Source organism: Actinia tenebrosa, unplaced genomic scaffold (genome assembly GCF_029948245.1).
Source record: "Actinia tenebrosa isolate PJP-AT-01 unplaced genomic scaffold, QUT_ActTen_1.0 PGA_scaffold5__44_contigs__length_20552954, whole genome shotgun sequence".
NCBI lineage: Eukaryota > Metazoa > Cnidaria > Anthozoa > Actiniaria > Actiniidae > Actinia > Actinia tenebrosa.
The window spans coordinates 12,983,069-12,998,778 of record NW_028292582.1 but is presented as its reverse complement, the minus strand read 5'-3'; the positions used below and the strand labels follow the sequence as shown (position 1 = coordinate 12,998,778).

The 15,710-nt window shown below is 40.9% G+C and overlaps 1 protein-coding gene across 1 annotated transcript in view; it reads right to left on the bottom strand.

Annotated features, from left to right (window-relative positions):
* LOC116293877 (ras-specific guanine nucleotide-releasing factor 1) overlaps window positions 1-14,911 on the bottom strand; it is a 71,532-nt gene extending 56,621 nt beyond the window's left edge. The window contains exons 1-2 of the mRNA XM_089037962.1: window positions 14,290-14,911; window positions 9,883-9,995 (exon numbers count right to left, since the gene is read on the bottom strand). Coding sequence (XP_088894088.1) covers window positions 9,883-9,995; window positions 14,290-14,550 — 374 coding nt within the window. The 5' untranslated portion in view covers window positions 14,551-14,911. The remainder of the gene's footprint in view (window positions 1-9,882; window positions 9,996-14,289) is intronic.
* Between the last annotated feature and the right edge of the window lie 799 nt (window positions 14,912-15,710).

The window sequence follows — 15,710 nt, the reverse complement described above, 5'->3', positions numbered from 1 at the left end:
TAAAAAGGATGGCAGGTGGGTATTTGACGTGGTTAATTGGGAGCCTGAGAGTCCTCTGCATTCTTAATGTCTGCCGCGGAGCACCAATGGGATCCTTCAAGAAATACCTTGCCGCAATGAAGGCAGGTGTATTTTTTACGCGGCGGCGTAATGCAATCGGCTGGTAGTTCGCACGTAATACAGTCCATATATTGAAAGGGTAATTAGGAATCCTCCTAAGAAGGCGGCTGCGTAGGCTAGCATATACCTTTAAAGGGGTCCTTATTATCCTTAATAATAAATGAGAATAAGAATGGGTTTGCGCAAACCCCATTCTAAAAGGGTCTCAGAATGTTGAGTATAAGGTTGTTATATTGTTAAGGACGTTTATTTGTCGAGGCAGTTGAAGATATGTTCCTCTTCTCTGACACAACCACAACGATCGCACTCTTGCCTCCAATACTCCCTTTTAGTCCACGGAACGCCTTCGGCGCGTTCAAAAGAGGGGAAAGTACGGACTATCTTCTTATGGTAATCTATGCGATTCCTTAAGTAATCCTCTTTATGCGGGCAGCGACTCATCATATCCGCACATTGGTAGCAATCCACGCCTTCCAAGTCGTAGCTCCCAAAGAGAAATCGATAGTTGACTTCGTGTGTTTTCCGATGCGTCTGTAAACGTTGACGACTGCTTAGTATCTTATTACAGAAACTACACTGTCTGCTTTGTTCACAGACGCCCCTTTTCAGGTGCTCGGAGGTGTTAGGAAATTCCTTATTACAGCCCTTGCAAAGCCCACAAATGCGTTTGTCTTGATGTTGTCGCATCTTTTGAACGGTACTGAATTCTTTACCACAATCCTTACAAACTTTACTAATTGGTTTCTTTGTGCAAACGCCACGACGAACGTGGTATTGTAGTCTTTGCTTGGTGCTGAACACCTTTTTACACATTGAACAGTTCATTTATACTTAAGTGTACCTTAACCACAATATAACGTATTCTTAACTTTATTGTTAACATTCTGCAGTGTCTTTTAAAACAGGTCTACGGGAGCATACAGCTGCGTTTAAGAGACACCTCAGAATGTTGAGTATAAGGTTGTTATATTGTTAAGGATGTATCATATGTTTCTTAAAAGACACCTAAGAATGTTAAGTATAAGGTTGTTAAATTGTTAAGGATGTTACTTCTAAGAAAAAAGATGTCTTAGAATGTTAAAGATAAGGTTGTTAAATTGTTAAAGACATATGCATGAGTCGTTTAAAAGACACCTCAGAATGTTAAAGATAAGGTTATCATATTGTTAAGGATATACGTATGCTGCTTTAAAAGACACTTCAGAATGTTAAAGATAAGGTTGTTATATTGTTAAGGATATACGTATGCTGCTTTAAAAGACACTTCAGAATGTTAAATATAAGGTTGTTATATTGTTAAGTATGTCTGCACGTGCTGCTTTAAAAGACACTTCAGAATGTTAAAGATAAGGTTATCATATTGTTAAAGACTATCATCTCTTCTTTTTTTTAAGAAAAGAAATATCCTTATCCTTAGGTATATTTTCTTAAAAAAAGAAATAATAGTCTTTAACAATTTAACGACCTTATACTCGACATTCTGAGGTGTCTTTTAGAAGTAACATGCAAGACATCCTTAACAACCTTATAGTTAACATTCTAAGGTGTCTTTTAAACAGCACACGCAGTATATCTTTAACAATTTAACAACCTTATCTTTAACATTCTAAGGTGTCTTTTAAACAGCACACGCAGTATATCTTTAACAATTTAACAACCTTATCTTTAACATTCTAAGGTGTCTTTTAAATGACTCATACGTATATCTTTAACAATTTAACAACCATACACTTAACATTCTAAGGTGTCTTTTAAATGACTCATACGTATATCTTTAACAATTTAACAACCATACACTTAACATTCTAAGACATCTTTTAAAGCAGCATACACACAACTTTAACAATTTAACAACCTTATCTTTAACATTCTAAGGTGTCTTTTAAATGACTCATACGTATATCTTTAACAATTTAACAACCATACACTTAACATTCTAAGACATCTTTTAAAGCAGCATATGTCTTTAACAATATAACAACCTTATAGTTAACATTCTAAGGTGTCTTTTTTTCTTAGAAGTAACATCTTTAACAATTTAACAACCTTATACTTAACATTCTTAGGTGTCTTTCAAACAGCTCTACAGCGGATATCGCATAAAGTCCTGCACGCTTTCTTTTACCCAACCGGCCATCGTCAAAAGCGCGCCAAACCTTTCCGCGCGCTTCAGACCGCACATTTCATCATACAATTCCTGCACGCGCTCCCGCAGCCGATCGATCTCCTCCCTTTGCATTTCTATGGTGTCTCTTTTATCTTTTGCGTCGGCGGCAATCCTTCTTACTGCTTCCACTGGGTCCATCGTATATATAATGGATCCGAACCATATTCCCTGCAATGCTCTGATAGTAGGACCCACCGGCTGCGGCAAAACGCAGTTCGTGGTAGAGCAGCTATTAGGACCCTTTAGATACCGTTTCGACTATATTGTGCTATTATGCCCCACCTACGTGAATAACCGCACCTGGGAAGGCATAGGAGTGAAAGATGACGACTTCTTCGTAGATATCTTAGACCCTAACGAGTTATCCAGCCATTTGAAGTTTTGGCACAAACAATTCCCTAAAGATACGCAGACACTCCTCATACTGGATGACATTGCCTGCGGGGACGACGTAAAAAGACGCACTTCCGAGCTCGTTAAACTCGCCTTCAGCGGTAGACACGACAATATCAGCGTTTGGTTGCTCTCGCAGCAGCTTACCAGCGTCTCTAAACCCTTCAGGGAAAACATAGGCTCCCTGGTCGTATTTTATACTCCGAGCCGGAGTGACCTGGAAACCATCTTAAGCGACTATGGGGGTGAGATATCCAAGGAACAGTTACACGAATACATGCGGCATTTAAAAACGCACCAACATTCCAAGATGATCTTCTCTTTGAGGTTTCCCTACACGGTTGGAATCTATGATTCCTAATGTATATGGACATTGAGCAGCTCTTAGATGAAGTCCCCACACAGCTAGATGAAAGTAACCTTAAGGAACAACTTAACATCCTTGTGTCTTCGGGGAAGTGCAAAGAAATGATAGGCAAGGAACTTACCCATGAGCAGGTTAATAAGTTGTCAGAAGAGGAAGTCAAGAAGTTCCATAAGAGGTATGAGGCTGCCCTTGCAAGTAAGACCACGGACGCCGTAGCAGACTCCGCTATCAAGCTGGCCACCAAACTCCTTGGACTTGCACTGCCCATAGACGACGTGGAGCAACTGCGGAAGGACATAAGCGAGGACTATGTTATCGCCCAAGAACTTAAGATAACCTGTGGGTGGTTGTCTTTGAAGTGCGGTAAGTTAATGGCAGTCGCCTCTGTGGCTTTGCACGTAGCTCAGCATGTCGACTTGAAGGAGGTACTAGGTTCCTTCGGAACATCTTGGAAGGACTTCAAGAAGGACAGAGAAGTCGAAAAGGTCTTCCAGGCAGCACTTGCTGAGGTACCTGATCAAGTCGCCTCAAGTACTTAGTCAAGTCATTCGTAAGTACTTAGTCAAGTCGCCTCAAGTACTTAGTCAAGTCGTCCTTAAGTCATTCTCAAGTACTTAGTCAAGTCGTCCTTAAGTCATTCGTAAGTACTTAGTCAAGTCGCCTCAAGTACTTAGTCAAGTCGTCCTTAAGTCATTGTCAAGTACTTAGTCAAGTCGTCCTTAAGTCATTGTCAAGTACTTAGTCAAGTCATTGTCAAGTCGTCCTTAAGTCATTCTCAAGTACTTAGTCAAGTCGTCCTTAAGTCATTGTCAAGTACTTAGTCAAGTCATTGTCAAGTCATCCTTAAGTCATTCTCAAGTACTTATCAAGTCCTTCAAGTCCTTAGATATAAATGAGTGAACCAGAGTCGAAGGCAGAGCAGCCCGAGCAGAAGATTACCAAGGCTAAATCTCCAGGCAGAGTCGCTGCCGGGAAGAAGCTCGCGGAGATGAACAAGAAGAACAAAGCCAAAAAAGAAGAAAAGGTGGAGGAAAAAGAAGAGGGATCCTTTTGGAATCCCGGCTACGTCATTGGCGCGTTAGGAGTTGCTATAGCAGCAGGCAGCCTCTACTTACAATGGCGGGCTACGAAGCCAAAAGTAAAGTGGGAGGCCGCAACATATCACGCACCTGTGGAGGTTAGAAAAAGTAAGATCCCTGAAATGGAGTAACCTTCTCGCTTTGTAATATAATGTCGACCAAATTAATTGACGCCGTCCAAGAAGCTGCTATCACAACCTCCATCATCGCCGGTATTGGTTGGGTAGGTAAGAAAGTCCTAAAGGAGGACCTTACTGAGGACCCAAGTAAAAATCTGAGTAACTTTGCTAAGATGACCGCTGCCGTATGCGGGGCTATCATGCTAAGAAATTACCTACAGAAGGAAAAGTACCTGCCTAACATATAATGGTTAGCTTAGTCGCAGGTGGAGTTATTGCAGCTTTAGCATTTACAGGGGCTAATTATGGTGGTAGATATCTGGATAGATTAGTTAGCGGTGATAAAAACGCAGAATCTAACGCCGAAAGGAAGAGGCACGACTTAGCGCTGGAGAAATATCAGCGAGACGTGGCGGCTTGGAATGAAAAAAGACAAGCTTACAGGGATTGGTTGGATAAGAACTACCAAGACAAGATGCAGGCGGATAAGAACTTCGAAAACACAGACTACGCCTTTAAGCTCTATGCGCAGGCGCACCCCGACTTTAGAATGAGAAAGCCTCAGTTCAAGAATTACTACCAGCCTTCTAAGAAACAAAAAGACAATGAATTGGTATTTGTTGGCATCGCAGGGCTGGCGGGAGGCGTGGCCTTGGCGTGGGCATTGTAAAATGCCCCTAATATAATGATCGTCTTTTTGGAAAGCGACAAGAATAACTTTACCACTTATCTGAATCCCCCCATTAAAGCCCATAAGGTTAGGCTGGTTAGTTGCTCTTTGTACAATTCTTGGCATAACCTGATTAGGGGCATAGTCACTGAGCATACGGGAGAATCTAACTATCAAGCCGTATTGCTGCCCGATGGACATTATACACCAATCACACTGGCCAAGGAATTAGCAAAACACGGTTATACTCTCACCACAGGATTGCCGCACGAAATGACCCTCAAACATAATATGTCAAATTATTCAATGACTTTTGGAAAGTCTGACCCATTGGGATCTTTATTATGTGCCTCAGGCAAGACGATTACCAACACAGCCATACCTGTGAAATGGAAAGTCGCATCCTCTTACGAAGTCTATTGCGACTTGGTCAATAGTTACAACAATGGGGAAAAGTCTTCTCTTATGTCCAAGTTTCTACCTAAGGGTAATCCATTTGACCTGGTAGAATACACTCCCATTTCTTTGAGCTATGATTTGTCTAATTTGGTAGAAAGCATAAACATCACCATTAAGGTGGACGGAAAGACGGTGGATTTTAACGGACGTAAGATCAATCTTGTTTTGGAATTCATATAATGGGCCGCGTAGAGGACAAACTCAAAAGGATTTACTATGGGCCTGAAGGCTATTGGAAAGGAGCGTCGGCCATCAAGAAACTCGCGACCGCGGCCAGGGTATCAGAAGAAACGGCTAAGAATTGGTTAAAAAAGCAAACCCTCTGGCAGGTTTATCTTCCCGTGCCTAAGTACATTCCCAGGCCCAGCTTTACCGTAAATGCCCCTAATGAAGTTCATCAGGCGGATTTGCTTTTCTTGCCGCACGACAAGGTAAGAAGAAAGACCTATAGATACGCTTTGACCGTAGTTGATATCGCAAGCAGATACAAGGACGCCGAACCCATAACCAGCAAGGATTCTGGGGAAGTCGCAGAAGCCCTAGGTAGGATTTATAAGCGCGTCTTGAAATGGCCTAAGCTGCTGCAAGTGGATGCGGGGACGGAGTTTATGGGCGTGGTTACCAAGACCCTGAAAGACCACGACACTAAGATTAGGAGAGCTGAAGCTGAGTACCACAGGGGTCAGAGCATCGTTGAAAGATTCAATAAAACTCTGGCCGAGCGTCTCTTTGGGTACCAGTATTGGAAAGAGCTGGAAGATCCCTCCAAACGCAACAGGGAATGGACACAGCGGCTCCCCCAGGTCGTCGCGGCCTTGAACAACGAGGCGGCCAGGGCTACGGGGATGAAACCCAAGGATGCTATGAAGAAGAAACACGTGGAACACAAGTCCTACGTCAGAAGTTCGAGGGCGGTCGGACTGAAGGAAAAAAAGCTCCCCCGCGACATAGTGGTCAGATACCTCTATCAGCCGGGGGAACTCGAAGGTGGCAGTAAGAGAGCCACGGATCCTAACTGGTCTCTGAAAACGTATGAGATTTCGAAGTCCATCACCAAGGAAGGGCAACCCGTGTTGTATTACCTAAATGGCCCAAGTCGTGGATTTGTTAAGGAAGAGCTGCTCATAGTCCCCAAAGACTCAGAGTAGCGCAGCACCACGCGCCCGATTGCACTCTAGGCATGTCAGTCTTACGTTGCCTCTACAATGCCCGCGCTTATTATTTATGCGATCCACGGAGAACTGCTGATCGTCATTTGGGTCAAACCTCCATAGTAGAGGTATGTTACACTTGGCACACCGTGCCCCTTTCTTATAGACGTCGTCCACGCATAGGTCGAACGTCATATTTTTTTCTTCGTCGTGCCGCTTGTAGCGAAGGAGTTTCTTAGCAATGTTCTCTTTGGCTACGTCTTCTGGGGTGCGGTCGTAACGCAATTGCGGACCCCAGGCTCTCTTTAACTGTTTGGCATATTCTACACGGCTTACAGCGGTGTATATCAAATTGCTCCAACACAGCCGCTGGTCTATGATCCATAAGGTTTCTTTTATGGTAAGCCCTTGCGCGCTGTGGACTGTCATGCAATAGCCCAAGCGCCAATCTGGATGGGAGGTTATTTTTTCCACCTTTCCCATAGGCACCCAGGCTTTATCGTGCGTTACCGCGTTCTGCAGTTGCACGTCGGTACCCGGCACCCACACATCACGCTTCTGCATGCGGGTATCGCGAGGCTTATAGCAAACGGGCACCAAATGGCCCGGAAATCTTTCGCGGTGCACTTTTAATAGATCTTTCTGTATTCGCGATTGTGCTGCGCGCTTACTGCTCAACACCAAGTCCGCTGGATGCCACGTGGTAAGGAAGTCCTCGTAAGACTTCGCTCGTACATGCTTACGCAGCGTCTTGTTTTGCTCGGCGTCACTGAGGCCCCTTAATGCCGCCTTTAAGTTTCTCACTTGATCCTTGCTGCGGTAGTCGGCATTGATTTCCTCCGCGTGGTCTACCATCTTCTTCAACCATTTATGGGGCATTTCTCCGCAAATGGGAGGAGGTTGGCATGGATCTCCAGCAGATATCCCTTGACACTTCCCACGGAGGAAGTCTACAAATTCCTGCAGGATTTCTAATGGCACGGTGCAAATCTCATCCCATAATATGACCGACGGTATGTCGCGTATTGCTTCCGGCACCAACTTTTGACCGTTCCAGCGAAAGAAGCTGTGGTACGTTTGCGCGTCGTAACCCATCTCCGTCAATTCTCTTTCAAGGCGGTGTGTCGGCGTTAACACCTTCACGCTGGGGAATAACTCCAAAACCCTGGTGGTCTTACCGCTGCCTCCCGGCCCGTACAGGTACGAAAAGCGTTGGTAAGAAATGGGGTCGTCGACGGATGGCAATGGCTCCACGGTGGGGACGGTGGCACCTTTTACGTGTTCCCCGTGGTATTCCACACGTTCTCTCCAGGCTTTTATCTCTTCATCTTTTATACGCCATTGACCACTTTCCGCGAGTTCGTCCTCCGTGTAAGACTCCTGCATTTTTTCTAACACTTCAGGCTTCACATACAAAGAATCCGTGGCCACGCGCGGAACGTCCTCTTTGTCAAACCTCAACAGCATCGACAACAGATTAATATGCGCATACGCGAGCATGCTGGCGCGCAAATGGTAATATTGCGGGCGATGATCTTGGTAATAACACAACGCATTCCATTGTTGTTCCCCTTGGCCTTCTATGAAATAATTCCACTTCTCTACGGACACCATAGTTCCTTGCTCATGTGCACGCTTTACGAGGAAGCTCAACTCTCCGTCGTCGGTTATCAAACGCCGCTGCATGTGCTTTTCTCCTTCTTTTGCACCCTGGGTGAATTTGCCTATGACGATTCTAGCAGTGGGGTTATGCTCCGGAAGCCATTTCGTAAATGCAGAATGACACAATATGGCTTCATGCGCTGTGTACGTGAGAAGCTCGCGCTCTTCGAGAAACTTCAGCAGGGGTATGGGAATCCATTCTTTCTCCTGCAGATGTTTCCCATACCACGCGTAAATTATTGGATGTAAGCCCTTTGCTAACTTCCACGTGGTCAACCGCACGAACCCCGTAGCTGGGGCGTCGTATTTACCTGGCAAAGACACACGAAAGAATTGTGAGTCTGGATGCCCGTAGCGGTCGTAATACTCCTTACAATCCCCGAGGCCTTTAAAACTGGCAGGGTAACAATGTTTCATGTCTAAGGAGACGTATTCGTTCTCGTCATACTCCATGTTCCACAGACCTCCATGACCATGCTCTACGCAGGCTTTGGCTATGTCGGCGAATTCCTTAGGCGTGGACTTCCATCCGTTCCTCTTCTTTGCGGCTAAGAAGTCCAAACTACGAGAGCTAAGGACCTCGTCTGAGAAGTCTTCCCCTAAGGTTTCACAGGCACTTTGAATGCGTTGGTGTTCTACTAGAGGCCTGTAGAGAGTACCATCCTGCGTCATGAACTGACTTCCTTCCGCGTCCATCAACCAAACGGAATTCTCGTGGACTAATTCTGCCAACGGCGATGCTTTATAAACCTTAGTTTCCTTCTTTTTGGGGAACCTAAGTTCTCGCCAAGCGTGTCCGTTGTGTTGGTAGATGATTATGGGGGCACCTCTACCTCCATATTTTTTCGTCCCTTCGTAAATGAGACCGTCAGTAATGTCCTTCACGTGTATGCGGCGTTCTAAGGCCGTCTCTAACTTCTTGATGTTCTCAATAGAGCCTCCAGTCTTATAAGTGTCATTTTCCCATTTCCTGATGGCTTCTCTTCTCTTGGGCGTAAGCTTACCGCCACGAGAGGAATCTTTGAAGAACTCTCTTACCAACTTCCCGACACAATTACCCGGATGTCGCATTGGTCGCAACTTCTTAACATCCGGCTCCTTAATCTCGTACGCGCCGTAAATGACCACGGTAACCGGGTAAGCGACCTCATAGAAGAGCATGTCAATTCCCTCCAATGCCCCTGGTCTCGTATGCTTATTCAAGACGAACAAACTCTGCTTGCCAGACGCCCTGATGGGATTACGGCCCTTTTCTATCACCCACTCGCCGTCCAAATACTTCACGAACGTCAACTCCAAACGGTAGTCGCCGTCCGGCATTCTGTCGATTATTCTTTCAGCCATCTCGTGATTCATAGTCTTGTCTGTCTTGCCCTCCATGAATGTCGCAAAGACGAAATCCGCATCTGAGTTATCCATCACCTGATTTCCCAACCTGCGCACAGTTTCGTTTTGAATGTTGTTGACGGATGCCATGTATATCTAAAGGATATCTTTCCCTCCATTTGCGACCCCAACAGAGCAGCAGTTAGGCACCTTTCGCGCTGCCGGCAGATCGCGCAAGACCCCCTGTTCCGCGGGTTACCGACCTCCAAAAACCCCAGGGGGGGGTGGGTTTTTTCGACTTGTGATTTTTGGCAATGCCGGCGCTTCGCGAGTCCGCCTAACTGCTGCTAATGGCCTATCCTCTCATACCTTGACTTCCTTATGTTTTCAATCCATGTTGTACACTGATTTTCTGAACTTGCTCGTAAAGTTATCAGCTGTTTTTGGTTGTCTCCCAGAGGAACAAAAATACTAAAGCAGTTCTGAAACATAAAATCAATTGATCAATCAATCATGAGTCATGTCAAGACCACTCTGCAGATTACTCCATATCATGCTATGGTAGTCCTGTGGTAAGTGAAGCAAGGGGACTGAGATGTACTACACAGGGACCCCATGAGTTAAGCTGCCTGAAGCAGGTTGTGATGACAAGTTTGAAAAAAAAGCACTTGACAATTTGATAGAGTAATTATGACTAGGTTTGCACAGAGTAATTTACAGCCAGGCCCTTCCTTGACAGAATTAAAATTTACATTGCTTAGTTTATTTAATTGGCTTAGCTTTAATTGCTCCAAAATTTATGAACTATTGTAATTAGTATCTGTATGTTTCTACAAGACTGGAATCCCAGACCCAAAAGATACATCAAGACAGAGCATGGTAAGACTGGAATGTAACCATGCTCATTATCATGGCTGTTACTTTCCTTACTGATAATAATCTCTCATATATCTCTGATATCTCTAATATATATTAGAGATATCAGATATATATTCTAATTTTTGTTAGAGTGAGTATAAAAAAAAAACAGTTTTGAAAAAATAAATAATTATTTTATTTAAAATGTTATATATTATTAATAAATAGTATTTATAAATTTATAAATTAATATTTTTCTTATGTCCTGCCTTATGAGGAGCTTAGGAGATGCCCAATTTAAATAAATTTTGAAACAAATTTTGGTTGAAATTTGAAATATTCTTTAACTTACATTAATGTCAGACTCCAAGTTATTAAGTTTCATTTATGTAATTATTTTCGATGCTGCTTGACTATAAGAAGCCTACTTTAGCTAATTCCACAAAGTCTGCACACAATTCAAGAGCAAAGCTTTTAAGATTGTCAAAGTTAATGCAAGCTTTTAAACATCGTTGGCTCAACTTCTTATCCTAAATGATCTTTCAAGCATACAACAGGCAAATTAGCATTTATATTTTGATTTTTCTTGAAACAGGGTAGTCTGGTTGCCATAGCAACACAATGTATATTCTTTTTATAAATTTGTCTGACTGTATGTATATAACCAATATATATAATTGTATATGTTGTCTAGAAATACTCAAATTATGTGAAAATTTTTTGAAAGGTGTTTTAAACACGATTAAATAACAATTTTATTGGACAGGGTATATACACCGTTGCCATTCTGATAATTTCCAGTGGGCCCTCAATATACTAAAGATATACAATATACAATATAAAAATATACAAATACAACATGAAATATTATATACTAAGAATTAGGTTAAATGTAGGGAACCAATAACACATTCCCGTTTTAAACACGAGACCAATAACACAATTCCCATTAAGTAGATCTCAGAATGTTTATTTTTTAGGTTCTAATTTACTGAACCAATGTTTTTATTTACTTCATTAATTTATGTACCCTTAAATTGCTATCAAACAATTGAAATAGATAATATCAGGGGCATGGCGAGGGCATTTTGGCAAGTAGGCACGTGACAGGTCAGGAGCAAGCACTTATGTATTCGAGACAACTGTTTGGGCATGCTTGTAATGAACAAGGTATTCAAGTCAAAAAGAAACATTCAGGTTGCCCCTAACAACATTGCTTCAGTAGTTTTCATGACAAAACATAAGTAGTTAATATTTTAGAGGAGTTTTTCAGTACATTATTAACCATTTAAATGTTATAATTGTCATCATCACTATGGCAACCATCCATCATCCTATCATCACCACTTTCCATCATTATGATCCCTATCATTATCATCATGAACACCCATCATCATAATCACTATCCATCATCATCATAACCGCTGTCCATTTCAATCACTGTCCATGGTCATCACCATCTATCCATCCTCATAATCATTGATCCACCACCATCATCAAAATCATCATCACCATCATCATCATCGCCAACACCACCATCACCACCATCCACCACCACCATCCATCACCACCATCCATCCATCACTACCATCCACCACATCCATCCATTACCACCATCCATCACCACCATCCAATACCACCATCCATCACCACCATCCATCCATCACTACCATCCATCACCACCATCCATCACCACCATCCATCCATCACATCCATCCACCACCACCATCCATCACCACCATCCATCATCATCATCCATCACCACCACCATCCATCACCACCATCCATCACCAATTTCCCACTAATATGTTTTGGTACCTTTTTCCCCTCGAAAATAAGCAACTTTTAATGTCATTACCAAGTAGTTTGACAGATAAATTCTGACATGTACTATTATATAACCTCTATTTAGATATCAATTTTATCTTTTCTTCAAAAGTCGTTTGTCAAAAATTTAGTTGCATTTTTCCCTTCAAAAACGTAAAACTTGAATGTAATTTTTAAGTAATTTGACATGTGAAAACCGATATTTTCCGCTGGGCAAAAAATCTCGTTCAATGTCACTGTAACTGAGACTTATAATCTTAAGCCTATCGTTCACCCAAACACGGGTAAGATTATAATCTGTGTACTTCTTTTTTCCTTAACTTAGGATCAATTAAAGGCGAATTTCATTGTTTTACATTTTACTCAAGATATATGAAGCACTTATAATGCATATCCCTCGAATGATAAATTATTAAAAGGAAAAAATATGAATTTACGAAAAAATACGATCAAAAAAAAAAAAATTTTGTACCTGACCTCCCTTAAGAAGTAAAACTTGAGATGGTTTTCGTTTTTACAAAATAATGCATTTTTAGAGTGGTAGATTTGGAGCTATTTTCGAACAAATTATTTTTGTATTCGTATGCTGAACGACTTGTTTTTGAAAACCAGAGTAGATAAAATATTTAATCTTTTCAAAATATCGTTACTTGTCTTCTTTGTTATGTATTTATATTCCTGTCAATTTTCTCAGCAGAACATGGATGATTCTGTTACCCCGAAGAGTTAGACTTGCATTAGGGTTGCTGGGTCTAAGCGAAACTAAAAATATATAAATCAAAAAGCGAAAACAAAAAACAGGAGTTGCTAAAGATCATAAATATTTGATTCCTTATCAGAGTTTGCTCCGCTCGCGATAATGACAATTTAAAAACGCCAATTTTCTTGACAGAATGTATTTGAATACTAGTCTGTTTGTTTTGGAGCAGAGTTTTATATTCCTCTTAAATTCATGCTTCTCAGACTGATAGAAAATCAAGCCAGAGCGAAGACCTCTTTCCCGACAGATTATCTTTTTATTTTAACCATTAATAAATTTCTCCAATTCTTTAGAATAAAAATAAAAATAAACCTTATAATTCCAATGTAAACCTTGGATTTATTTTTAGCATTTCTTTAAAAATAAAAAAGGCTGTCGAGAAGTCAGTACAATTGCTTAGTCAAACTGTGAAAACGATTTCCAGGAGTTTTTAGAGCAATTTTAAGGTCGATAACATTTATAGCAAAAAGACTCTGCAGAAATTATCATTTTCTTTTTCTATTCATAAAAACTCATCCAGCTGGTCTCGTCATTTTATATTATTTAACACGCAAGCCCAAAATCATTCGCTTCAAATCTTTAATTCAGCTAAAGAATTATCCCAAAAATTGCTGATTTGCAAAAATTTAGGCCTTCAAGTTTTTACTTTTCAAGAGACAAAAATATTCCTATTTCCTTGTGTGGATATAGGGAAACGTTACAATAGATTCGAGATAAAACAATGGCCTTCAGAAAAGGTAGCGTTCAGGACAGCATACGCATGTTTAAATTTTATATCAAGGTTAATTTTTTTCCCTGTATAATTATTTTCATACGAGTAAATGAACGACTTGTACAGGTTTTTCATCCATATCAGATCAAGTACTTGGAAGATATATAAACTGATCACTTATGAATATTCAAAAAACTGCCTTCGTTATGAAATTATTGTAACTATACTTCTCAAATGAGCATTGGAAATTTATGCGTTCAAAACACACATCGATTTAAATTGCCACGGGTGGGGTATATTGATAGCACAGTCGTATACTTCTAATGTATATAGAACTGAAATGGCTTCGAATGCGCCAAATGGGATTCTGATAAAATATTGCAGTATCGCCGGGTACCGGAAAATATCCCCAAGAATTAATAATCATACATTTTATTAATAAATGATTTTGAAGTGCGTTTTCATATGAGCCATGTAACGCGGATGATCGAGGCGAAAATAAATGTTTGACGAATTAGAAAAAGTTTTCTTTCTCCTGATATCAAGGCTTAATTCATATTACATGCAGTACAGCGAGAAATAGTGTTATAAGAGCATGTCTTTATTTATATAACCTTACCTGGTTTTCCATGTCTTTAACATTCGCGAGGCATGTATGTTCACATGTCGAATGCTCGAGCAAAACTACTCCCGCTACTTTAGTCGACTCCTCGCTTTCGAAGAAAAATAGAAAGTTTTGGTAGAGGGCTGCAAATTTCAGTTGCCATTTTCCAGTATCGTTAGCCTTTAAATATAGTTGGCCTTTTAATGTAAAGTACTGTCGAGCGAGGAACCCTAGGTACTGAATTTGTTCTTCAGCTATTCGAGATGAAGAGCGCATTTCTTTTCTTTCAAGTTTGGGTTTTAAATATTCAAATGTTCTTCACTCGCTACCCGTTTCAGACTTCAATGATATGAGAGCTGTCTTGGATTTGTAATGTGTTCACTTCGCAACCAAAATAACAATCGTAGTCAACTGATGCATTCTGACTCAAGGCGACACGTCCTCTCTTCACTGCAGACTCTCCTTCTTGAATGGTTCTTGAAGCGATTCTTTCTCAAAAGCGAATTTAGGAGTTCATAAAGCGACGGCTTTTTTCCATGAATGTTTTCAAACCATGCTGCGTTTGGCCGCCTTAACTTCCTTGATCAAGTTTGCTATTGCGCGCCGTTTGCACCTGGAGAACGACTGACAATCCACCGCCCTAGAGGGGTCCTGACCGTCTTCAACCTGTTTTATATTCCAAATCCAACCAGTCTGGGATTAAGTTGACCAATTACAAAGCGGAGGACTTAAAATACGGCTCGACAGGACGTATTATGTTTTGCAAACGAGTTCAGTAGCTCTAGACTAAGTTCAGTTCCTATGGAAAATAATTTTTCACAGACCTAAAGATGTGCTAAAATTTTAATTTTACTTTAAAGTCTAGTGACGAAACAACAGTTCAACGAATCGGGGGTAGGGTGAGGCCGAGGGAGAGTAAGTTTATGACGTAAATCTATGAGGATAGGAAGCTACTAGAAAGAATGATCATAAATTGGCGTCACGTAAAGTTAGGAAAACGCACCAAGAAAAATATTGATAATAAAAGAATATAAATGTTTGGAGTAGTGAGAAAAAAAGAAGAACAATTCGAACTCGCTGTTCCAGGAAAAATGGAAAAAAAATAACTTTGTTTCTCAAAAAAAAAAAAGAAAAAGAAAAAGAAAAAAAATTAATTCACAAATCGTCCGAAATATATTCGGTATAAATTATTTATCTTATTCTGAAGTTCAATCTTGACTCTAATATTTTAGCAATTATAATCTATATAATTTTATTAAATTATTGATTTATTTTATTTGTCGCATCTCTTTGATCCAATTATCATTTGTGCATTTGTTCATTTATTTACTTATTTACTCGTATATTCATTTTATTATTTAGTTTGCCCGCTCGGCCCGATTCTTACATTCTTACTTGGATTCTAAATTACTCTCATTGCGCTAAATTTCTCTTTT